Here is a 25,104-nt window from a genome sequence, read left to right on the forward strand (position 1 = left end):
TGGAAGTACGTGCTGACCACCCATGAAGAAAAAGTCTTGCTAATCAGATAGATATTTAGTCACCTGAAATTTTGCAAAAAGACAGTTCTGTAGACCCATTTCCTGGCTCTTGTCAACTCGTCATATTACAAGAAACAGTATGACTCAGTATGAGCTTAAGAATCTGGACTTTGGGACCAGGGTGCCTGGGCTCAAATCCTTGCTCTTCCAATGACCAGCTCTGTGGCTTAGACACACAACTTGCCCTGTCTGTGCCTCATTTTCTTCATCTGTAAAATGGGAATAATACCAAAATATCTTTTAGGGTTGTCATAAGAATTACATGCATTACATGGAAAGTGCCTCGTGCACTGCCTTTCTCATTGAGAGCCTCGATGTGTGTTAGCTATTATGGTCACAGGGTCACAGAACTTTAGAGCTGGAAATGAAACTTAGGAAGGGCTTGCACCACCTCATTTTTCAGATGAGGAGAATGAAGCTAACCCACCTAAGACTACACAGCAGGCCAGGCCCGAGTCCAGCCTATAACTCAGGCCTTCCGATGTCTCTCATGGTGCTGCCCACTCCACCTCATGCCCTGAGCAGGACAGTCCTGGGAAGGTGGCTCAAATCTGTAAATCCCATAATGTTTTTGCTTTCCATGGTTCGAATGCTGTCAGTCTTGCTCCATTTTGTTTAAGAGCCATGTTCTGAAACCTGTATGCTCTTATTGAAGAAACTAAATGTTTCAGCTTCTGGGAACTATTATTACTTAGAATTTTATATTTCAGTAATAGTGTAATATATAAATATTAATATAAATCTCATTGCCCAAACTAGACAGTTCATAATTATTAGAGCATATCCTTTTGGTTGATTGACACTTGGAGAAGAACACATTGAACAAATGTTTTCACTAATTCTACATGTATGTGGATAATCTTGCCCACTTCCTGATTTCAAAACTTAAAGTAAGTATATTAATCCACGTCCTAATATTTACCACCTCTAGCATTGACAGCATTTTCCCCATCACTGCCATTTTATTCCTATTCCTCTGTTTGCGTTACTATCCCTAACAGAACACATAAGCCATCAAAATGAGATGATTTATTCAGAATACACACATGTAGTTACTGCAGGTCAAAATGATGGCAAAATTCATAAATTAAATCAGGTCAGGTAAGAAATGTTGAGACCTCCCCATGTATCTGAAATGGTGTTTGTGACTCAGTTTATGATAGCACTGTAACATGAGTGCAGCCTAGAATCACAGGGCTGTAGAATATGCTAACTGCCCCCTTAGCCAGCTTTATTCCTGGTCAGTATATCACAAAAGTCAGTTAAAGCAAGTCATCATTTTTACAAAGAACACATACATACCTTAAACACTTTATTTTAACTTGAAGCACATAAATGTAGTTCAATGTTGGCTAATCTTTTAACGTTAGGGCCAAAGTCTTTTCATTAAAGTATGGGTCTGTTGATTGAAGTTGATGTATTTTTTGTTTATACCCTACCCATAATCCATTGTCTCAAATATCTAGTTTGGTGTCTTTAAAGTAGAGCTGAGACTTGAAAGAAACTTGTGAAGCAATTGGAGTACAGAATCCTACAATTGTATGACTTCTTTCCCAATCCTTTAGTTGTCTTATTCACACACAGTTTGAGAAAAAAAAAATTAGCAACTCGCCTCTAAAGAAATCTTTCCGAAATACTCAACTAGAGAAACAACCACCCTCTTTCTTTCCACAAGCATATTTCACTGGTTTATGTAATTTTTTGTTGCAACAGACATAAACAGGTTTGGAAACATAAGTAACTCATGGTTAGCATATAGGGTGAGAAAAAACGGGTACAACATTTTGGAAAACAGCTTATTAACTGAGAGAGTTGAGCATTCTCTGGGTGGTCAGAGTGTTTTGGTTGTTTTATGAACATCTGACGAGTTTTGGTCTGACAAATGAGATGTAAGTTAAGAGAGTCTCTAGTATAGAACTTGCTTAGGAGTACTTATCCTATGAGATTCTTGACTCTGTACTTAATTCCTGGGCTCTTGTAACACTGCAATCCGAACATTCTGAAAAGCTCACTTCGCCAAACATTTAATCCAGGCAAATGAGCCAACTTGCAACTTCACGTGCTCTCTGTGGAGGACCAACTTGCACATGGAGGAAGCTTTCCTGACTTTGTGCAAGCTATTTTACTTTCTTTGTTCTTCCACTTCCCAAAAGCCTTCTCTGATATTTTTTCTTCTTATTTCAAGTGGGTGTTTTAAGAGTCAATAAAATTTTACATGAAATCCGAGTTTCTCAGAATTGAAGTTTCAAATAAATACAAAATATTTTCCAGTACATATGACTGAAAATATGATTGTGCTTTTTTCAATAAAAGATGACTCCAGTATAAAAGACATCTTTCTAGCTAGCTTTTGTTTTCTTCAGCTGCCCCTTCTGCTAAAAGAGTAAATAAGCTTGCCTTGCCACTCTATTTAGAAGATTTGAGCTCTATTCTATATACCTTTCTCTCCTACTAAATAAATGTCTACTGGTATCGTAAACTTAAGTCCAAATCCAGACCTTTCACTCTTCACCCACAGTCCTTTCAGGTTGCTGAGACCACGAATGCCTTCCTCGCATGTCCTGCATCAGCCTATTAACAAACACTCTTGGATCTAGAATCTGGCTGTGTCTCACCGCCACCATCACTACAGCTAATCCAGGCCAATATCATTTCTCCCCTAACTGGATTCTCTACCTTGGCCTTGCCCCTTTTAGTCTATTCTCAAAATAGCAGCTGGAATGGGCCAGCCCCAGTAACCTGGTGGTTAAGCGCACTCTGCTTCGGCGGGGCCTGGGTTCAGTTCCCAGGTGCAGACCAATACCACTCGTCTGTCAGTGGCCATGCTGTGGCAGTGGCTCACATACAAAAAGAGGAAGGTTGGCAGTGAATGTTAGCTCAGGGTGAATCTTCCTCAGCAAAAAAAAAAAAAAAAGGCAGCTGGAGGGATGTCTTTAAAATGTAGTTTAGATCACATCACTATGCTGCCCAAAACCCTCCAAGGCTCACAAGACCCTGTGAGAAGCAATCTTCACTTCCCTTCTCCTGTCTGCCTTCATCTCCCTCTTTCCTCCTCTGTATTTCCTTCCAGCTTCAGGGACTTTGCATTTGCTGTTCTTTTTGCCTGGAATACACTCTTTCCCCAGTGACACGTAGTATTTCTCCCTTGGATTTCTCAAGTCTCTGCTGGAATATCACCTTAGCTTCCCATCTTGCCACCTCTTAGCACTTCCTACCTCCTTATCCTGCTTTCTTTTTCTTTATTAGCACTGATCACTATTCACATACCATATATTCAGGTATTGTGTTTCTCCCTCCACCTGAGGACAAGGTCCTGTCACTGCTGCATCTCCAACATCTAGAATGGTCAGTGCCGCACATCCAGTAAGTGCTCAATAAACACCTGTTTCATCGGGGTCTTTATGTTGACCGAATCAATAAATTCTCACCGGGGTGGTAAATATGTATAACCCTTAATGCTGTACACTTCAGGTGTTTTACAGTTTAGCTCTAAGAAAAGTGAGGAAAATGATCTTTGGAAAAGAAGACTGAGAAAATAAGATTCAGTGATAGTCAAAAAGGTCTGGGATTCCATGTGTTATTTTTAGAGTCACTTTTCAGGATGTAATGGGACTATTGCTGAGAACCCTTGACAAGACTGGAGGTCTTAACCCTGGCGTCTTGGCCTCTTTCCAGTTTAGATCATTGTATTCTGCTTACCTAAATCCTTCCTGTCGTTCCAGTTAGAAAACTTAGCTTTCATTTCCTCTCCTTAAAAACCCTTTGTTACAAAGAACTGCTAAGAAATCTCTGGCACTTTTACCTCAAACCCAGTGTGCTTTGGGTAATAGGTGAGTCTGATACATTATGTAGCTTAAAACACCGATGAATAAAAGCAGCCACATGAAGAAGGCATTTTCCATTTTTTTTCTAAACTGTAATAAAGCTCTTTTTTTTTTCTGGATCGTTCTCGTCTCTTTGCCCACTGTTTTACCATAAACTATACAAATAATGCCGGGCATTATAAAACTTTCTTTAGCTAGGAAAGCAACTCAGTTTCTCTCATATATTTTTTCTCTCTTAGAATGCAGCTAGCTCGGAAGAAGTTAGTCTCTGGTGAGTTGAAGGGAGTTCAGATGTCTTTCATTAAGTTACAGCTGGCGCTGCTCAGCAGACTGAAATCAGAGTCACTGTACATAAGACTGAAATGCAACCCTCATTTAACATCTCCACAAATAAGTCTGTTATTTTATACCAAGTTGAATTTTCCTTTGATTACAAAAATAAGCTGTTATTATATGAAATGCAAAGATTTGGATCGAGTTTAGACAATTTCCAGACCGCTCATTATACTTTATGCAGGTTGTAAATATTTGGCGAACTCCACAAATTGTGCTTTGTAATCAAATCATCAAATAAGCGCGTGAATAAATACCAAGGAAATTAGAACACATAGATGTTATGTGTTCTTTTTGTATGCAAAAAAGATAAAGTCAGGTAGTTTAACAGGTAATAAAATGTTATTTCAGTAAATTAGGTTAAATGGTGAAATCGCTTTGCTGAACTTGAATTATGTTGAGTGGAAGGCTTACTGCAAAGGTTCTTGGAGAAGAGATTTATTCTTTGTTTTGTTGAAAGAGAAGTCAAGTGCGCTACTTAGTCAGTTCCTCCTACTGGCTTTGCTGACACCCTGCAGAGCCTCCCTCCCCTCAGCTTGCTCCTCACAGAGCTACTCAAAGGGGTCAAACCAGAGGCCTCACCTGGGAGCTTCTTAAAAATGCAAATTCTCAGGCCCCACCCCTGGCCCTGTGGCCTAGTGGTTAAGTTCAGCTTGCTCTGCTTAGGCACCTGGGTTCGGATCCGGCAGGGACCTACACCATTCATCAGTGGCCATGCTGTGGCGGTGACCCACATACAAAAAATAGAGGAAGATTGGCAACAGATGTTAGCTCAAGGTGTGAATCTTCCTCAGCAAAAAAAAAAAAAAAAAAAAGAAAGTCCAAAAATGACAAGGATTTTGAACTTAAACAAGTTTTTATCCAATTGATTGACTGTAGTGTATAGGTAGATCTGTAGACCTATCCATTCCACTGGACAAACCATTGATTAGAATTCACCAAGCACAAAATGCGTGATTAAAATGGATCAGTTTCTATGATCCTGGAAATAAGTTGGTGTCTAAACACCCCCCTGTTAAAATGCTATTTCTTGAAATGCAGTTTTAATTGTATTATATATGCCAGTGGTTCTCAAAGTGTGGTCCTGAGACCAGCAGCTCCAGCAATGCCTGGGAACTCATTAGAGCAGCATGTTCTCAGACCCTGGCCCAGCCCTACTGCATCAGTAACCCCATGTTTTAACTAGCCCTTCAAGTGATTCTGATGCACACTGAAGTTTAAGAGCTACTGCCCTGTGGAAAGGCTCAATGACAAGCATTTATATCCTGCTTCTCCTGCAGAAGCCTTGAAGAACTTACATTAACTCCCTGGTCTGCTGCTCAGGCTCGCCTGTGCTTTGATTAAAGTTCTTCACCACATTGCTTCTCAGTTTGTTGAGCCTCGAGTCTGGCATGGTGTATTTTTTTTCATGTTTCCAAGACTGAAAGTTGAAATATTCCTGTTTTGTTTTGTTTTTTAAACCATTCTGAATTTATGGGAAACAAATCAATGAAGGGCTGTAAAAAGCTTTCTTAAGGACAAAGCTGTGAATCAGAGCAAATGAGTGGGTGCGTATTCGTAAGCTTTAAATGCCCCATCCCACCTAGGTGTTTTCTTCTTGCTAAATAAACATAGTGTGGTTCGTTTGTTTTATTGCTGGTGAATTTAGAGACCATCAAACTCTCTGCCTTGGGAGGGCTGTGTTCATCAGTGAATCTGTGGGGTGGGTGAAACTTGTCTCCTCGGGCCTCCCACAACCACCTTTCATCTCGCTTGCTCCCTCTTCCTTGTTCCCCTGGTTCTCATCCTGCTCTTGCAAGACCATTTATCCCAGAATCCAGTGTTTCAGCGTCTCATCCATGGTGGTGCTCTCTGAATCCTGAAATTATTTATTCCTGTATTACCAAAAGCTGTAGTTCCTTTAGGCCAAGGTTGTGAGCTCAGATGCCTACAGGAGCCAAGGAGACGATGTGAATAATGAAAAAGTGCCAGGTGAAGACAAATAGGGGGATGGTGTAGACTTCAGCAAATTGGAGTGTACATACACCATCTGGAGGCAGCAACCACTTACTTCCAGCGAATTTTCCAAGTCTCAGAACACGAGCATAACGTTGCGAGATTGTTGTTGTTGGTGGTGTTTTTCCATGAGGTACTGGACATCCAGATTTTTTACATGAATCTCCTGATGTTAAAAAGTTGACAAATATATTCATTTTTTTAAACACTGTGTGTGCCAAATGACGAACATGTCTGTGGATCATTTAGAACCTTAGCTCTAGACGTCAGCCATCGGGCAGCAACATATTTGCACTAAGGTGAATGCTAATATTTGCTTAATGTGTCCACCTCATTGACATTTTAAATGAAAATGCCCATTTTTTTTCTTTTTTCCTTCCTTTATTCAGCTATTCATCCAAAAATTATTTTTTGATGAATTTTAAACTTGGACAAATCATTTCGACTATATGGGCCTTTTTATCCTCATTTGTAAAAGAAAGGAGTTGTACCAAGTGACCCTTGAAGTCACTTTCCCTTATAAGACTTAAGGAAGCTCTTTGCAAAACAAGTGTACTAGGCACCAAGGAGAGTACAGGTTTGTTGCTTTGACAGGACACTCATATGTACATGGAAGTCCCCAGATGAGCCTAGTATCACCTATTAGCCTAATATCATCCTTAAGGCCAGTCGTGAAACTGCTAGGATAGGAGGCTCTATGGTTGGAGTGGGAAGGGGAGAGAGTATTTCTATAGAAGAAATGAGTCGTTGTACCCAGAAGAGGGAGGGCCTGCTGGTCACTTATGAGGATGTCCATAGTGGACAGTCCACTAGAAGAGAGAAGGTTGTGCAGGTGGGAGTTAGGACATGAACAGAGATTCAGAAGCATTTCAGAAAAATGTTGGACCTGCAATATTGGGTGTAGTGAGAGGACTGGAGTGAATACTTTTTATTGGGAAATTGGAAAGTTAGGCTAAGACTGTGGCCTACTTTGAGTACCAAGCTGAGATGCTTGTGGAATCTATCCTGGAGATTCTAGGGAGGTAATGGAGGGTCATGACTCACGTTGTAGGAGAGGTGCAACATGATCTTTACATTCTAAGAAGCTCCATCTATGGTAATAACATGTGGCTGACAGCACTGCTATACAAGATATGGTCTGGACCAGCAGCGTCATCATCGCCTGGGAACTTGTTAGAGATGCAGGATCTCAGGCCCTACCCCAGACCTGCTGAGTCAGAATCTGCACTTGAACAAGATGCCGGGGTACTTCCTTTGCACATTCAAGTTTGAGAAGTACTGAGACAGAATACAAGAAAATCAGTTGTTCTTGGCTTTAATGAGTCTGCAAGGAGGAGGCCCTGAGAAACATTTTGAATGTGGAATCAAGAGGGTTTGTTCCTGGGTGAGGTTAGAGGAGAAGCTGAGGTAGAGACCAGATTTTAAGTCTGATTGACTGAGAGTATGATAATATAGTCATCAGAAATTGAGGGCCTGGTTGCTTTGGGGTGGAAGGCAGAAGGGACATTGAATTTGTTTAGAATATGTTCTCTGAGGAATGTATATGTCAGGGGACCTGCTGTGGATCATGTAATGCGAAGGAGACCGCTTGCTACTCGGAGTCCCTTGGGGGCTTCTCTGCAGGGCCAGCCCTGGCCTCGATGTCCCTGTGTTCTACGTCTCTAGCCCCTTGACATTCTGAAAACAGCTATCTTTGTTTACTTTTGAAATCCTCTACTTTCTTAAGTAGTCCAAAGTGGATTTTTACTGTCATTTTTCTTAGCTCTGAACTTACTCAAAATGCTGGATACTGGAGCTTGAGAAGGTTTTGCTGTTGTTTTCAGGGAGTTTTGTCACTGCATCGCTGAGGTTTCTTTGGAGTAGTGGGAGGAGCAAAGTGAGAAAGAACCTTGAGCTGTGGCCCAGCACCCTGGTCTACAGCACTAGCACGCTGGCCAAGTCATTGTCAACATTTGCACGGTCCCTTCTGTGTTGATGCTGTTTCCTGGTGGTTCCTGAATGCAAAAGGAGTAGTGCTCATGGCAGAGCATGTGCTTCTACTGTATTTTAATAGAAAGTATGGAAGAGTAACAAGAAGAAAATAAAACCCCCTAGAGAGTATTCCCCCTTCTTCTGTGTCCTTTTTTTAATTGAAGTGAAATTCAAATACTGTAAAACTAATCATTTTAAAGTGAACAATTCAGTTCCATTTAGTAGAACACAATGTTGTTCAACCAGAGCCTCTTTCTCGTCCTACACTCATCCTCCCAAACGGAACCCATGCCCACTGAGCAGTTGCTCCCCACCCCCCCCACAACCCCCCACCATGCTAATGTGTCTTTTTAATGCACATATAATTTTCTTGCATATGCAGTTGGCTCCTGCTGTTTATATAGTTTTATGTACTGTATTTTATCATTTAAAATTTTTATCATATGCATTTTCTTGCTCTTTAAAACTTTTTCTTGGGCTTCAATGTAATTGTATATCCCCATGATCTTTTGAGGTGGATTTTCTTAGTGTCACCAGCTGTTGCTTCTTTAGAAACCTTCCAGCCTCCTGGGCACGTCTGTTCAGAATGCTGTAGTCTTCACTCAGGACATGTTTTCATTGGTGGGGCCATTGTGTTTCTCTTCATTGTGTTTCACGAACTTGACAGGTTTGCTAAGAAGAGACTCTGCTCTAGGCCCAGCCAGAGCAGCTCATTTTGCCCTAATTGCAAATGTTATCAAGTGACTCCACCAAGGGAATGCAAACTGAATTACTCTAATTGCACCAGAAGCATACTATGAAGTTTGGATCTCACCTTTTGGCCCCTGGGAGAGAAAAACGTTACTAGCTTTCAATTGCTTCTCCATTTACCACATAGCTCCAGTTTTTACTGCAGCAGAAATTGCCATTATGAATATAATGTATGTGTAACATGGGCCTACACACAGTTGTATGTTTTCTAATCTTTGGGGTATAATTAAAAGATGGGGAGGCCGGCCAGGTGGTGTAGTGGTTAAGTCCGCGCGCTCCACTTCGGCAGCCCGGGGTTTGCAGGTTCAGATCCCAGGTGCGGATGTACACACTGCTTATCAAGCCGTGCTGTGGCAGTGTCCCACATGTATAGTAGAGGAAGGTGGGCACAGATGTTAGCCCAGGGCCAATCTTCCTCAGCAAAAGAGGAGGATTGGCAATGGATGGTAGCTCAGGGTTAATCTTCCTCACAAAAAAAAGAAAGAAAGAAAAGATGAGATGCATGAGGAGATGGGCAGGACACCCCATCCGAGATGAGACTCTGTGGCCTCCGGGCACTATGATCTGGAGCAAATAATTTAATAATCGTAATCAGGGGCTGCCAAAGTGCAGCCCACGGGCCGAACTCGGCCCTCAGTCTGATTTTATATAGCCAATGAGCTAAGAGTGGTGTTTACGTTTTTAAAGAGTTGTTAAAAAAAAAAACATAACTATACAACAGAGAACCGTATATAGCCCCAAAAGCCTCAAATATTTATTATCTGATCCTTTACAGAAAAAAAAGTTTACTGATCCCTAATAATTATAAGACCAGCAGCAGCAAAATTTTTTAGTTTATATTGAGTACCAGCCATGTGTTATCTCATTTAATTCTTATAGCAATCCTATGGGATGCATATGATTATGATCCTCATTTTACAGAGGAAGAAGTAGGCCCAGAGAGGTTGAGTAGCTTGCCCAAGGACACATAGCCAGTAAGTGGCAGAGCTGGTGTTTTAAGCCCAGGCAGTGGATCCACCCTAGGTCCTACCTACTACCACTGCCTAGTGCTGCGGCTCACCAGGTGGGGAACAGCCCCTTCTACCTGTAACATCGTATGATTTCACTGTACTTTTTCGTGAACGTTTAGTGTTGTTATCTGTGGGTGATGTAATCATAACTTCCCAAATTGGTGGTCTGCAAAATGGGTTCCTCAAAAATGTCCACATGTAAACGGGGTTCCCTGGTCAAAAAGCATTGTTAGGTTTCTTGACTGTAGCACTCTCAGAAGTGTTACTATTCTCTTGTGAATCTCAGCAAAGAAGGGGTGTATTCAGCTCTTTTCCAAACATACATACATACATTCATTCATTCATTCATTTATGCCTATTGAAGGCACATAAAATCTTTCAGAACTACTGTTTTATAGGAAAAAGTCAGTAAATGATATCATAGAGGCATTATTCAACCCAGTATTTTTCCAGAAATATCAGAACACTGTAATCTAGGGGTTCATTTACTCGTCTCTACCATAAATATTCTTTTTATTGTCTCTGTTTTCTTGCTGCCACATTTCTTCCCTCTCTCCCCTTTTTTTTTTTGGCATGGGAAGGTGGGGAGACTTTTCCATAAAGGGTAGAAGGTTAGATAATGAAACTCAAACTCACTGATTTAGATTCTTTTTAGTACCTCTTATATTGAAAGTCCTATTTAGTTTATAAGATTACCTTATACATTTGATTTGCCAGAGCTTAAATAGGATGATGCTGCGTAGGCACGAGTTAGCCAGAGGCTCCTTGATTGATGATATTTATCACAGAGCCTCAGCAGGTAACATTTGTCTGCATGTTGGGATGTATTCGTTTTGGCATGACTTAATTTGCCACCGCTGTCAGCTGGTACATGTCAGGAGGAATATGACCTTGGTGACTGTAAGTACAGGCGTCAGCCAAGGAAACAACTTCATGAACACCTTTATATTCACCAGCTGTTTACTCATCCCTTACCGCCAGGATTTTGCAAGTTTGACAGTTGAGACCAAAAATGCACTGTCATAAAACTGGTGGTTTCTGACTGGCATAGGATGATGCTCTTGGTTTTCTCAAAATCTTAAAATTCTTCAATTGTTTTAGAATTCTCCATATGGATGCCATATACATGTTACATAAAATAAACCAAATATCTTGTTTTCTTTTAGAATGATTTCCGGAGTTTGTAGGAATGGAGCTGCTCTGTGAACTTTGAGGCACTAAAGAACATCATATATTGTTTATCTAAAGTCAGTAAGACAAGTGAACATAGGCATTAATGTATTCTGAACGTACGCATGTATATATGATTTCTTCAACTGGGTCTGCGAAATAAAACTGACGACAGATAAATTAACAGGAGGAAAGGCATACAAATTTATTAATTTTTAATTTTACATCCACGGGGGCATCACAGAAAGAAGTGTATACCTTCAAAGGAGCAGTGAAATTTGAGAGTTTATGTAGCGTCTTAAGTGGAAACCATCTTAAAAGTGGCCGAAAGGCCACTTATGGGAGAGCAAATAATTTTTAGGAATGGTAAATGGGCCTTTAGGAGAATAGATAGGAGATGTGATAGTTTTGTGACAATTTCTCTTTGGGTGTGGTGCCAACTTTTCATCTTCCAGAAGAGATTAGAGTTGCTCCTGGATAGGGATTTATGACAATTGAGTTCTTTTGAGAAGCTCTGCTTTTAGGCAGATAAGAGATTTCAGGAATTCAGATGCCTTCAGCTCAAAATAATTTTTATGCCAAAGTGGTATGTTTTGGGGTGGCATATCCTGATTCTTTTCAACAGTATATTTATTGGAGTAGATATCTGGAATTTGATGTGGTCATTTGGGACAAGATTCCATTGGTCCAATAGGACATGGTTAGAGGGTATCTATAGAATCAGGCTTGTTAGGCAATGCGAAAATTGTCTCTCAGGAATGTTAATGAACAGAAACCCATTTGGTATGAGAACTTGATACTTCCAGCTTCTGAGTGATGACCAATAACAGCATGGAGTCCTTTCCTTTCTTGTGCTTATTTAGAGGTCTTTTTGACCTAACTACACAGTGTTGTCAAGATTACCAGCCAGGGTGACAGACTGTTTTGACTATCTGTGAGTGACTAAACTAATTTTGACCAGCAAAGTATAAATATTATCCAGGCCCATCCAAATCTATCTTTGAAACACAGCCACACATACTCATATATGGCAGCTTATTTTCTGCCCAAATACTCATTCGTCGTGCTCTGAAGGTGATTTAACAATCAGACGGTGCTTGACACATTCCTCCTTTAACCTTCATCAACTTAACTCTGAGGATGGAACAGGAGATGAAAAATTAGTATTTTCTGGAAGACATTTAGACTATGTCAAGAAAAAAAGGCCCTAGTTTCCACTCTTTTTTCTCCTCTTAATTCTCTTTTGGATTTGAAAATTTTATGAGAATTATTATTGACTTCCCAAGGGCTTTTGAGATTACTATTGGACTGTCTCTCTACTGATTTTTTTTTTTTTGGAAAACCCCCATTGCTGTTTAGCCACCAGCTTCAGCAGTTTGCTGTTGGTCATCATAGATTCATTAATTCAACATTTCATCCTGGATTTATCAACTGGGTTTGTCTAGGATTGCAAGCTTAGCTTCTTTATTAAGCATGCAATTTTTCACTGTCTCTGTTATCTTGCACTCTTCTTTCTTGGTGTAGCAGTTATGGGGACTTGCAGATTTCTTTGCTTGATTTGTTTTCACTGCCACTGATGTCATTGTCTGCCTGGTTGCTTTCTGTCCCACTGCCATGACGGAGTTTCCAACACTGACATCCATATCTTGTGAGACTGACACTTAGTACATTCTGTCTGTACTCCTCTCTCTCGTTACAGCCAGGAGAAAGTAGTTGACATGAAAGAGAAAAGTTGTTTTATATTTTCTTCTTAACATGGTGTAAAAGTTGGTCTGTGATATACAAACAAATGTGGGTAGATCTGCTCCCATTTAATTTTAGAATGGATTTAGCATCCTAGATGAGCACATTCAGAGGGTAAAATGTTAATGTTATCTGTCAAGTCCTACCTAAATCACCAGCTTTTCTTCTCTCCTGCCTCTACTCCTGGGGTTTTACAATCCCTGGGCCAGGCCCTGCCTTAGACCTGGGCTGAACGCCATGGGGACACAGACTCTAGGAACACTGGCACTCAGCCTCCACTTACTCTTGCTGCTGTGTTGGCTCTGCCTTGGTGCTCAGGCCTGATCACTGGACATTGGGTGGCCCAAGTCATGTTCTGATCGTGTACTCCAGTTCTGGGAAATGGCCCTTTGTCTTGTTTCTGTACCAAATTATCTAGTAAGTGTTCTCCCAAGAAGCCCAGGCCTTCCAGACTAAGACTGTCCTGCTTTGCGCTTAGAACTCTGAGAAACAGGGGAAGCTATTAGTTCTAACTGATTTCCTTAGGACCATCTCCTGCCGCTTCATAGGATCCTAGAATATCACCAGCTCTGGGATTTTCTGTGGCTGTGGAACATCCTTTAGCCAACCTCCCCATGGCTGCCTGCATCACTTTTATAATGCTTGTAACTTTCTTGAGAATGCTTAGCACATACAGTGATGTGTGTGTGAACTTTAATCCAAAACGGGGGGGAATGAGGATTTAAAATTTAAAGTGTCTCAATTGGTAGTACTCACCCTAATGGTGGTTAGTTAATATTTGAAAAGTTTGAATAAAAAAACCCATAGGCCATTTATTATATATAAATTATACCTCAATAAAATTGATTAAAAACAAAACCAGACAGTCCTGTTCTCCAGTGGCCCCTGCATACCCTCTTCAATTATCTCATCTCTGATTAGCACCAGGTGCTCTGATACTAGCACAATACAGTGATTGTGGCATTAGTCACCTGGAGGGCCTGTGAAAATGCAGGTTGCTGGGCCCCACCCCTAGAGTGGCGGATTCTGTAGGTTTGGGGTGGGGCCTGAGAGTTAGCATTTCAAATAAACTCCTCTGTGATGCTCGTGCTGCTGATCAGGGGGACCACTTGAGAACAGCTGGCATAGTGAGGAGTAGAACTGCTTTTTCATTGGTGAACTTCTTAGTGGTATTCAAGATAAGCAATGTGTCTAGAAATAATGTACAAGCCCTGCTACCTTTGTGTGAACAGGGCACAAGAATCAAGCAAGCCCACGTGGCATCTCTTAGACGCTTATAAGAAATGCAGACTCTTCAGCATGGATGCTAGACCTCCTGAATCTGAATCTGCACTTCAACAAAATCCCCAAGTGATCCAAATGCATGTTAAAGTTTGAAAAATACTGGCCTAAATCATATGTAGCGCATGTGGTCTAGTTCAGTGGTCCTCAGTTGTAGATTCATGTTAGAATTATCTGCAGTGCCTGAAAAGTAGATTGATGGCCCTACTATACAGAGTGTTAATGAGAATCTCCAGAGTGGAGTCCAGGCTTCTGAAATGTCTTATAAGCTCCCAGGGGGGTTCGAATGTACAGCAGGCTCTGGGAACTACTAATCTAGTCTCTGAGTGCTATCCACGTGGTTTTCTTTTAACAGTGTACCAGCTAGAAATATCTTCCCCTTGGCCTGCCCTCAAAGTTAAATATTGACAGTTTAATGCCAACTAATACCTTATCTAACTGAACTGAAATGATTTCATTCACCCTGCTTTTATAAACCCATGAGAGAAAACACGTTGGGTTCTATCTGCAGTGTCTTTACCTTAGAATCTGAGCCACTGCCTGTATATAGTGGCAGTGTAAAGCATAAATGCCTTCCTAAAACTAAGTTTCTAGTTTAATGTAAAGATGTAGTTACTCCAGTAAATATTATTCATCTGGAGATTTGTGAAATGTTGCAATTTTACATGCTAAGCACCTTATAAAGAATCTTGTCTTACAGAAATATTAGACACTGTGGAAATCTTTACTTGAAAAGCTTCGTAGTTTGTCCCAAGTGCATGGTAATGGGTCTTAGGTCTCTTCTTGAATGCCCTTCAGTCTTACCAGAACTCACCGTACAAAGAGATCAAAAGCTGTATTTCAAAGTATATAAATTCCTAGCTGATGTTGTTTGAGCAGATGAAAACTAATTAATTTTTAGAGCAATTAGGCACCTGGAGAATGGCCAATTGAAATATGCCCTGACTTTTTCTGATTTAGTGAAACAAAAAAAACTCTGCATGGATCAAGGTTTATGCGTTACAGGTACTAAGAAGTTCCCATGTTTTAAATATTTCAGAAGGCCCCATCCATTGGTTATTTTCACAGCTCAGACATACGGAAGGTGAAAGTCACTATCTGCAGCATCTTGCCTCCTCTTGTTTCACATACAAGTAATTACACTTCAGTCCCCTAAATATGCAGGTCAGAATTTCCATTCTAGTGAATGCAGATTTGTTCAGCCTAGATAGGGAGGGATATGAGAAAAACAAAGAGCCAATCAGGAACTGTGGGGCTCTTTCCAGGGTCCTGACTGGAAGATGGGATGTCTCAGCTGAGGGCATAGCGGGAAACTATCAGCTCCCTTAGGAAACCAAACCCAGATCTTCCTGGGTGGGCGATGGAAAGAGATGCTCCACGTTGAGGGGGGGCAGCCCCTCTTCTACACCTGTGCTTCTCAAACTGGAACCTGCACACAAGTCATCTGAGGATCTTGTTAAAAGTAGATTCTGATCCAGTGGGTCTGGGATGAGACCTGAGATTCTGCATTTCTAACCAGCTCCCGGGCCATGTTGATGCTGTTGTTCTAGGAGCCACCCCTTGGAGTGGCACTTAGAACAATGCTGCTTAAAATTGAGTTTGCAAAAGAATCACTTGGAAAGCTCATTTAAACACAGCTTTTGGTTCCCCAGGCTTAGAGACAGATTTAGTAGGTGGAGCCTAAGAATTTGCATTTTAACAATTCCTAGGTGATTCTAATGCTGCTGGTCCCTGGACTACACCTTAAGTAGCAAGTCTTTAGTTAACTTTTGAGCAGACTCACTTAAGATGCCTCCACCAATAGCCTCCTTTTTGAAAACAAAGAGCTAAACACCAAAAAATTAAAGAGGATGCTACCAAGTCTTCTCTTTGGAAAAATTACATAGCAAACTTGGAGAGTGTCTCAGGGTCTCTGTTATTTTTTGCTTTGACAATATGCTTCTTTGACTAAAAGACTAAAGAGAATGCTTCTAGAACAAAATCTAGAGGTAAGATTGAGTTGAAGGAACAACAACTCTGCCTGAAGTAGTACTGACTGAATAATAATAATAATAATAATAATGGTTATTTTAGGATGACAGATCTATATGTGCATAGAAAATGGCTATTTGTTCTTTTAAGAACAAATAGCAAAATATTGTCAGTGGCTATCTTAATATCAGTAATGGGATTTGGAGTGATGTTGACTTTATGCTTTTTTCTTTACATTTTTCCACAAAGGGCATTTAAATATTGCTTTCTTAACCTTAAAAAAAACCTAATCAGTGTTTTAAAGGAAAAAAATGAGCTATATGCTCTGTGTAAATTCGTATATTTTTCAGTTCAGTTTTGTTATATCTATGTCTCTATCCATTTTTTTAACAGGAAAGGGGTTATTTTGTCTATGATAGTCCTAGTGTTCGAGGGGCAAAGGAGATAGGTAAGGGTGAGGCCCAGCCATTTGCTTGTATGACAAAAATACGTTTAAAGAGTCCCAGAGGAGAGGTCAGAAGTTCCCAGGACAGAATTAGAGGTAGCTCGTGTTCCTCCGCACTTTACCCCCCAAACAATCCAGCACAAGCCCTCAAGAGTCCCTTGAAGGATCTTTTTTTTCCGTCTCCTCAGAAGGGCTGAAATAAGCTTTAAGTTAATTTAGGCAAAGTTGGAAAAGATTAAAAAATGAGAGAACAGTAACAATCATACCTTACTGGCGAAGTGCATAAACTGCTGATTTGCATGAACCAAATAGCTCCTGTGAGCTGGTTCTCCTGTGTTCAGGCTGCGTGTGCCCACTCAGGACGGCCGGGCCAGAGGGAAGGTGCCTAGTGTAGCAGAACTCACCTTATGAGTGTGTCACCATTGAGCCAATGTATGTGTTCAATGTGTGTCAGGAAATGATCCTTCTAGAAACATGTAGCCCGAGGCTTGAAGATGCACCTGTTAGGGCATTAGGTAGACTGTTAACATACGTGCTTATTTTCAGCAATCCAAAAAAAATGTCTAAGTCATATTTTTTTGCTTCTGTTAATCTGGAAACATTCAAAGAAGTTGACATGCATGTAGTTCACTCCTGGCACAACTTTCCAACTAAACTCTAGGGCTCTAGTGACACCTGCTGGCATTTCATCTATTTTATGTTCAAAACAGCAAAACGTTTAACATGTGTTCTACAGTCCTTGGGCCTTATTATGTGGGGTGGACTCGACCTGAAAGATAACTGAGAGAAGGAAAGGCCTGATAGGACTTTCCCACGTCGTTGAGGGAGACATGTGAATGAGCCGTTGAGTGAAAATATCCCCACTGGGAGCAGCAGACAACAGAGTTCTTATTGCCTCTCTGCCCTGCACTGGCAGCTGTGTGACCTTGAGTAAGGGCCTTGACCTCACTTTCATCATCACAAAGAGAAAGAAGCAGCAACCTCCCTCCCACAGCCCTTTAGGGCTTGTGAGGATTCTGGTGGCATTTCCTACTAACTAAAGTATGGGGCTGTCACTGGAGGGATGACCTCAGAGGTCGCTCGCAAGGACCTTTCCATCACAATGAACAAGATTCTTCACCAGCATTGTATTTTCAGAAGATTGATGGAAGTTGTTTGAGCCTCCTCAAAGCCCAGCATCGCTGTTAATTTATTTCTAGAAATGTCTAAATCAGAATGATCAGAAACAGTCAGTGAACAGTCTCAGAAATTGTCCACTTTTCTGTCCTAGGAAACCATGGACTTTGTTTTGTGTTTTGGAACATGTAACAAGCCTTAAGGTTGAGAAAATGCTTCCCAGTTAATGCCAACTGAATTATTTGTGCTTTTTCTGTCTCCTGTTGGGAAACTCTGTGTGGGCCTGCAGTTTGTTAGGCCAATAACAGGATATTTGATAGTCCCCAGGGAGTTGTAGTCCCATATTTAGCCTGACAGAGGAAGTGAGGTCTGATGATGAAAATAATCGAGGCATTTCTTTAATGCTACTATTTCATTTCTTCCTCCCTCAGAATCCTGACTTCACCATCATGCTTGCTGAGGCTTTCAATGCTATTAACAGTCCTCAGAAAATGGCCTTTTCTAGTTGCAAAAGAAAATTTACCTCATATAGGTCCTGAGTCCTCCCTCAGAAAGCTGTTAGGTATGACTGACACAAAGAGGAAAGCAAAACTCTCTTAGATTCACACCCATTAGGATGGCCACTATCAAAACAAAAACAAAACAGATAGTACCATGCGTTGTCAAGGGTGTGGAGGAATTAGAACCCTTGTACACTGTGGATGGGTTTATAAAATCATATGGCCACCATGGAAAACAGTATGGTGATTCCTCGAAAAATAAAAAATAGAATTACCCTATGATAATATGCTGCACTTCTGGGTATATATCCAAAAGAATTGAAGGCAGGAACTTGAAGAGCTATTTGTACACCCCATGTTCATAGCAGCATTCTTCACAATAGCCAAGGGGTAGAAGCAACCCAAGTGTCCATCAGCAGATGAATGAATAAACCAAATGTGGTGTATACATACAATGGAATATTATTCAGCCTTAAAAAGGAAGGAAATTCTGGGGCCGGCCTAGTGGCTTAGCGGATAAGTGCACGTGCTCTGCTTTGGTGGCCTGGGGTTCATGGGTGTGGATCCCGGGCACGGACTGATGCACCGCTTATCAAGCCATGCTGTGGCGGCGTCCCATATAAAGTAGAGAAAGGTGGGCACAGATGTTAGCCCAGGGCCAATCTTCCTCAGCAAAAAGAGGAGGATTGGCAACGGATGTTAGCTCATGGCTAATCTTCCTCACAAAAAACGAAGGAAGGAAATTCTGAGATATGCTATGTGGATGAACCTTGAGGACATTATGCTAAGTGAAATAAGCCAGTCACAAAAGGACAAAGATTTATGATTCCACTTAGAGTAGTCAAATTCATAGAGACAGAAAGTAGAAAGATGGTTGCCAGGGGCTGGTAGATGGGGGAAATGGGGAATTGTTGTTTAATGGGTACAGAGTTTCAGTTTTGCAAGATGAAAAGAGTTCTGGAGATGGATGGTGGTGAGGTTGCACAACAGTGTGAATATTACTTAATGCCACTGAACTATTCACTTAAAAAATGGTTAAGATGATAAATATATGTGATATGTATTTTACTACAGTTAAAATTAAAACTGCACACACACACTTATAGAACTCAGCACTAATCACTTGACTGCATTAAACCTGGTAATACTATGCAGTACTGTCCAATAGAACGTTCTGTGATGATGGAAATATTCTTTATTTGCATTGTCCAATACGGTAGGCACTAGCCCCAAGATGGCTTTTGAGCATTCAAAATGTGACTAGTACAATGTAGGCACTGTATTTTATTTTTATTCAGTTTAAATTTAAATAGCCACATGTGGTTAGTGGCTACCATACTGGAGAGTGCAGGGAGAATGTACATCTCTGTTACTCTCTATTCCAAGATATTTTCCCTTCCTCAGCACAGAGCTTCAGCAGTCAGACTATAAACCTAAGAAGGTAAGGTACTGGCTTGTGTGGGGGCCCCAGTTCTGTTTAACCCCCAGCATCAATTTGCTACAAAGCATTTTGCCAAGAATGTGATTCTTTATTTTAGCAACTTGATATGGCTTTCATTGGTGTCAGTTATTGGATCCAAGGGCCGAGTTGGCCTTAATTCACCAGCCAGCCTTTTCTAGTAAAATGCCCTTTAGAAACCTAAATTCCTTTACTGCTGTGCACAATCTTCCTTCACTTTTCCTTGTAAATCCATGGAGTGATGTTATGAACTAAAACTGAGGTCCAAGTCCTTATACAGAAATTATGTAAGCACATCACTGTTTGCTCTGGGTACCCTAACATTCAATGCATGTTTTACTTTTTAAGGCTTTGCTGGAAAACACAGGTAAAATATGTAACAAACTCTTAGACTGAAATAGAATCACACAATAAAATTGATGAACCCCTAATGCATTCATCCTCTAAAATGGGAATAGCAAAATATGTCATCATGTATTGTATAAGGTTGCTTAGAAATCATTAAGATTGCCAGCAACTGAAAAAGGGCTTATATTTAAACAGACTACAAATAGGTTTAATAAGTCAATCAGCGGGCAGCATTCCTTTGTGACAACTCAGTGTTTAATGACACTATAGATGCCATGTTTATCTTCATGGAAAGAATGAAAGCTGTTTATTAAAGAGTAAAATATGAGCGTGTGAAATGAAGACAGCTGTGTGGCAGGCAGGGGATAAAAGAAGAGTTTATGTTATTATTACACAAAATGGATACAGGCTATGTAATAAAAACCACGATGTTTAACTCCAGCAGATTTTCTCACCAAGAACACTTGTTCTTTCTGTTTCAGCAATGGGTAGAAGGCCTGAGATCAATCATACACAACTTCAGGGCCAACAACGTCAGTCCGATGACATGCCTCAAGAAACAGTGAGTTTTGTTTGCATCACCCTTTGTTCTTGGCTGTTACCAAGCAAATGGTCAGGTTAGGACATGAAGGCTAAGGACATGGCCAGGCAGCGTCTTGTTTGCCTTCCCCTGCATGCTCCTGACCTTGGAGAAGATGTTGACCAGTACACACCTGGCAGGGCATGTGTGATAAACCCGTAGCCCGAAACCTATATGAAAGGAATGATTGATGCCAGGGATATCTGGAACCTCAGCCTCCAGTATCCTCTGGATTGTGGGCACTGGCTTTTTTGTCTCCAGACTGAGTCTGCTGATAAATAGCTCTGCATGCCTGGAGCCATAGTTCAGTGCTGTTGTAGCTGGAGCCTCTATTGCATGAGACTGATAAGTGGGGAGTGTGGCCAAGAGAAGCACTTGCAGAAGCACCCATTGCTAGGGAGGGTATAAAGGGAGCACTGACCCCAGGGACTGTTGAGCACACAATCAGGGCCCCGAAGGTACTTTTGCAATTCAGAAAGCAGGCCTTAAGCCGGCTCACTGTATCTAAAATCCAGAGGGGTACGGCCGTGGTAGATCTTAACCCTACCTAAGTTATTCTTTCAAGGGGACACGTAAGTTACTCCACTAGAAATCCTAGCCGAAGCAAAAATCAGCCCATTTGAAAAACAGTGACCCATGGAGGAGTGGGGCCGCCTGCTGTCACAGAGCCATCAGAAGCAGTAGTGAGGGAACCACACTGAGAAACTGCAGTGATAAGCCCAGCACCGAGGGTGCCATTCCTTGTACTGCCAGGCCCTGGGAAGAGAGGTTAGTCCTTTGGGCACTTTTCTCTCCTTATTGCTGGTCCCTTTGGCAGGTGCTTTAAGAGTACGGCTGTGAATCCCAGCTTGGCCACTTAGGTGCTGGGTGACTCTGGGAAGTTCTAAGCCGTGTGCCTCACTGTCCTGTGAATGGAGATGATGACCATTGCTCATCTTACAGGATTACCGCGCAGATGAAATGAGGTCACGGAAAGCACCTCGCCCAGCGCCTGGCTCGCAATCCTTCTTCATTCAAAATTATTGATTTTGATTTTTATGCTATCCCTCCCTCCAGTTGTCTTTCCACCATCTCAGTAGAGGGGAGTTATTTAGTATTGTGCATTCCTATTGTGCAGCTGCCTCTCCTCTCCCTCTGCAGTTGCTGAGGCACATTTCCTTAAAAATAAAGAGCAACCCACGGATATTTGATGTTATGACTCGGGGCACTGCTAAGAGTCCCAGAGGTTCAGAGACTTTTGGAATGCCCGCTTACAGCTGAGTGACCCGTGTATCCGTGTCTGGACACCAGATCTGATCTGCCCCCATTGGTGTCCTGCCCAGATCCCTTTATGGAGCTGGTGTTCGCCATCCACCAGCTGCTGTGAGGGTTAACTCACCAGGGGCTCACACCTGCCGCTTCTCCAAAGTGTTGCCCTCTGCTGAAGGGGAGGCCCGTACCTGGGAGGTCGTACCCCTCCCTGCTCCTGGAGCTGAAACAGGCTACAGAAGGCCAGCCCCCTTGCCGCCAAGTCTGGTGCACTTCACACCCAGAGCTCCCTGTGGCATCAGGCGAATGTTCCAGCTGAGACCACAACTTTGCCTACTGTTCTTTCTGCCCCGTTGTTTCCCTCACTCTTGTTGTCCTGAAAACATCCCCTTCACAAGTAATCACTTGTGCTTCTAGGAAATGTGACTTGAGACAGAAACTTTACCAAATCATCATGTTCTGCTGATTGTTAGAATATTATTGACTGTAAACAGTGAAAATGGGGGTCATCAGCTAAGAACAGTCCTAGCACCAAAGTACGAATAAATGTTAGGGGTCCTCATGTGTCCTGAAAGTCTGGGGAAAGCAGAGAGTTGCTTACCATCAATTGAGTTAATGAAATTCTCTTACTGATGAAAGTTAAGGAAGGTGCCCATCTGTACTTCACTGCACCTCGAGCTGGGGTGGGGGTTCCCCATGGTCCTCAAGACAAGGCTGGCTGGTGTCACCATCACTTGCATTTCTCACCACCTTAGTAGATTATTAAAGAGCAATAATCAAGGACTAGACCAATCACCAAATAAGTACTGGGGACTTGTTTTGTTCAGTGCAAGCACCCAATTTTCCAGTTGGTTTAGGTTTGCCAGATAAAATATGGGACTTACAGTTAAACTTGAGTTTCAGATAAGTAACAAATAATTTTTTAGTATAAGTATGTCCTGTACACTATTTCGAACATACTTGTAGTAAAAAATTGTTATCATAAATTCAAATTTAACTGTATTTTTATTTGCTAAATCTGACAACCGTAAATTTATCTCACAGTATATAATTGTCTCTGGTTTTCAGAATAAATGTTCGTTGTTTGAATGAACTTTCTTTTAAAGTTCTTAACTGGATTGAGCTGTTCCTCCTAAGAAACATTAAAACAATGTTGTTACTGTTGTTTTCCAGCTGGATGAAATTGGCATTTATGACCAACACAAATGGTAAAATTCCAGTTAGGAGGTAAGTCCATCATTTCTCTGTGCTCTACATACGCTGTGTCAACCCTCATCATACCAAACCAAAGAGAGAGCCCTCCCCAGTACTTGTTAATTGCTTCAGCTAAAGATATTTCTGGAAGTTTAGTTTGAATCACTTCATCAAATGCCATGATCAGTTTGTAAAAATCATTATGGATGTAAAGTTGCATTTTTCCTCAGAATGAGTAGTGTTAACTCTCCTTTGATCAAGAACATCCGAAAATGTAGCAGTATTCTTTTTTATCTTCAAATAAGGGGGTTTTTAGGATTTAAGTGTCTTTTACCTACTTGCCCTGAGCAACCATTAGCTAAAATTAAAGAAGTTTATATTATGCACCTACAGCGGAAGTGTGGGGACTGTGTCTTAGGAAGATGATGCCTGTGGGCAGTGCGTCTCATTCTGAGCTTTGCTGTTCCTCAGTGCCAGAGTGGTGGACTCCTTCTTTCGCTTCTTGCCAATTGCTCTGTAGGTGCTGCCACTGACACCACACACTCTTCAGAGCTGTCACCTCCTCCCTCACCCTGCCAACGTCACAGTAACAAGGAAAAGAAAATGGCGGTAAAGGCTGAGTGGAATCAAGAATGAGGAGAACGTTAACCAGATACATTCTCCACACATGTTCTTTAATACTTACGCTGACGTGTTTCACCCTCTGAAGATTCCTCATGCTTCCCTCTTTTCTGCCTCTCCACTCCCTTTCTGGCATTAGAGTTTATTAATGGTCTGTGGCTACAGTTGGAAGCTCTTGCAATGGTAGTGATGGGAATCCTTTACCAAACTCTCCAGTAGCTTTCTGGTTGGAGTTTGTGAAAGCACTTTATGGAAATTCCAGAAGCTAGACTGGGCGCCAGGGGATCTGCTGTCCGCATGAAGCCAGGACTGTATTCGGATTCAGGAACCTAAGCCTGAATCAAGCCTGAGTTCTTCAGATACCAACCCACTCTTCTAGTATTCTCCAGGCTGGGGTTCATGTTGACTTCTTCTCTGGACAAGACTAGCAAAGAAACCAACCAACAAACAGCAACAAACAAAGCCCAGAACTACAGAGTAGGATCCTGTCTTAGAGCTGCTCTGTCTTTTGGCGATGAGGCAAGCAGATCACCAGCTGCACGGCATTTGAGTAGATACATTTCAGCAGTGGCATGCTGCTCAAATGGGTCTTGGCCATTTCTGACTTTTGAGCCTCCCTTTCTGCCCAGCCACTTCATTCTGCTCCAGACCTGCCATTCTGCGTTCCTTTGAGGGTATCTCCACGCTCCCTCCACGTTATTCTTTTAATGTTTAACAGAATTGTCCTAGAGGTCATCATTTTCCTTAATTCTATGTATTATAACAGTCACGAACTAAAGTGTCCCTGTGACACAACTGAAATATCAATGAGAAAACACAAAACATACAAATCATAAAGACGACCATGGGCAGAATTCTTTTTATTTAACCCTTTATTGAGGGCTTACAGGGATATAGACCTCATGCATTTGTTGTGGTCTTTACAGATCTATATGTAGGATTTTCTGCTTTTGACTTAATAACTTACTAGCAAGTCAGTTTTATGCCTACTTTAGAAGTTTAAAAAAAAGCCTTATTAGCACCCTTGACTGATGATTGTTGGCAAAGACACTTTACACTGATCCTTATTTTATTTAAACCCTTTGTTCTGTTGAGCAGTAGCAGGACAATTATTTTAATGTATCCCAGCATCCTATGCTATTGCCAAATATATAGTACATCTTCATTTAAAATCAGTGTTGAAGTACTAAGTCCAAACTTAAAGAGCCCAGATAGCAGGGTGAAGAACAGAAATGTAAGTTGGATCTGTTTTTACATACTTTACTCTTCTGCTTTTTCTTCCAAGATAAGGTTCAGGAAATGGAAAAGTAAAACACGTAGACTTTGATCAAAGCGCTTCTAACTAGCAGTTCTGGTTTCATTTGTATGTATCCTACTAATCGAGCTGTTGTTATACAAGCTTTGAGGACTTTTCTGATTCCAAAGATCTTTATCTGGCATGTTCACATACGAAGTTGTTACTTTTGTTGGAGAAATAGCCTAGAT

The 25,104-nt window shown here is 41.4% G+C and overlaps 1 protein-coding gene across 8 annotated transcripts in view; it reads left to right on the forward strand.

Moving 5' to 3' along the window:
* The window catches only part of PLCB4 (phospholipase C beta 4), a 385,664-nt gene that overhangs the window by 256,795 nt on the left and 103,765 nt on the right, over positions 1–25,104 (forward strand). For all 8 annotated transcript variants that reach the window (XM_087445596.1, XM_087445598.1, XM_087445599.1 and 5 more), the window contains 2 exons: positions 20,459–20,538; positions 22,978–23,031. In XM_087445596.1, the coding sequence (XP_087301722.1) occupies positions 20,459–20,538; positions 22,978–23,031 (134 nt within the window). The remainder of the gene's footprint in view (positions 1–20,458; positions 20,539–22,977; positions 23,032–25,104) is intronic.

The sequence above is a fragment of the Ceratotherium simum genome, chromosome 21 (genome assembly GCF_057802395.1).
Source record: "Ceratotherium simum simum isolate JZ-2026a chromosome 21, ASM5780239v1, whole genome shotgun sequence".
NCBI classification, from domain to species: domain Eukaryota; kingdom Metazoa; phylum Chordata; class Mammalia; order Perissodactyla; family Rhinocerotidae; genus Ceratotherium; species Ceratotherium simum.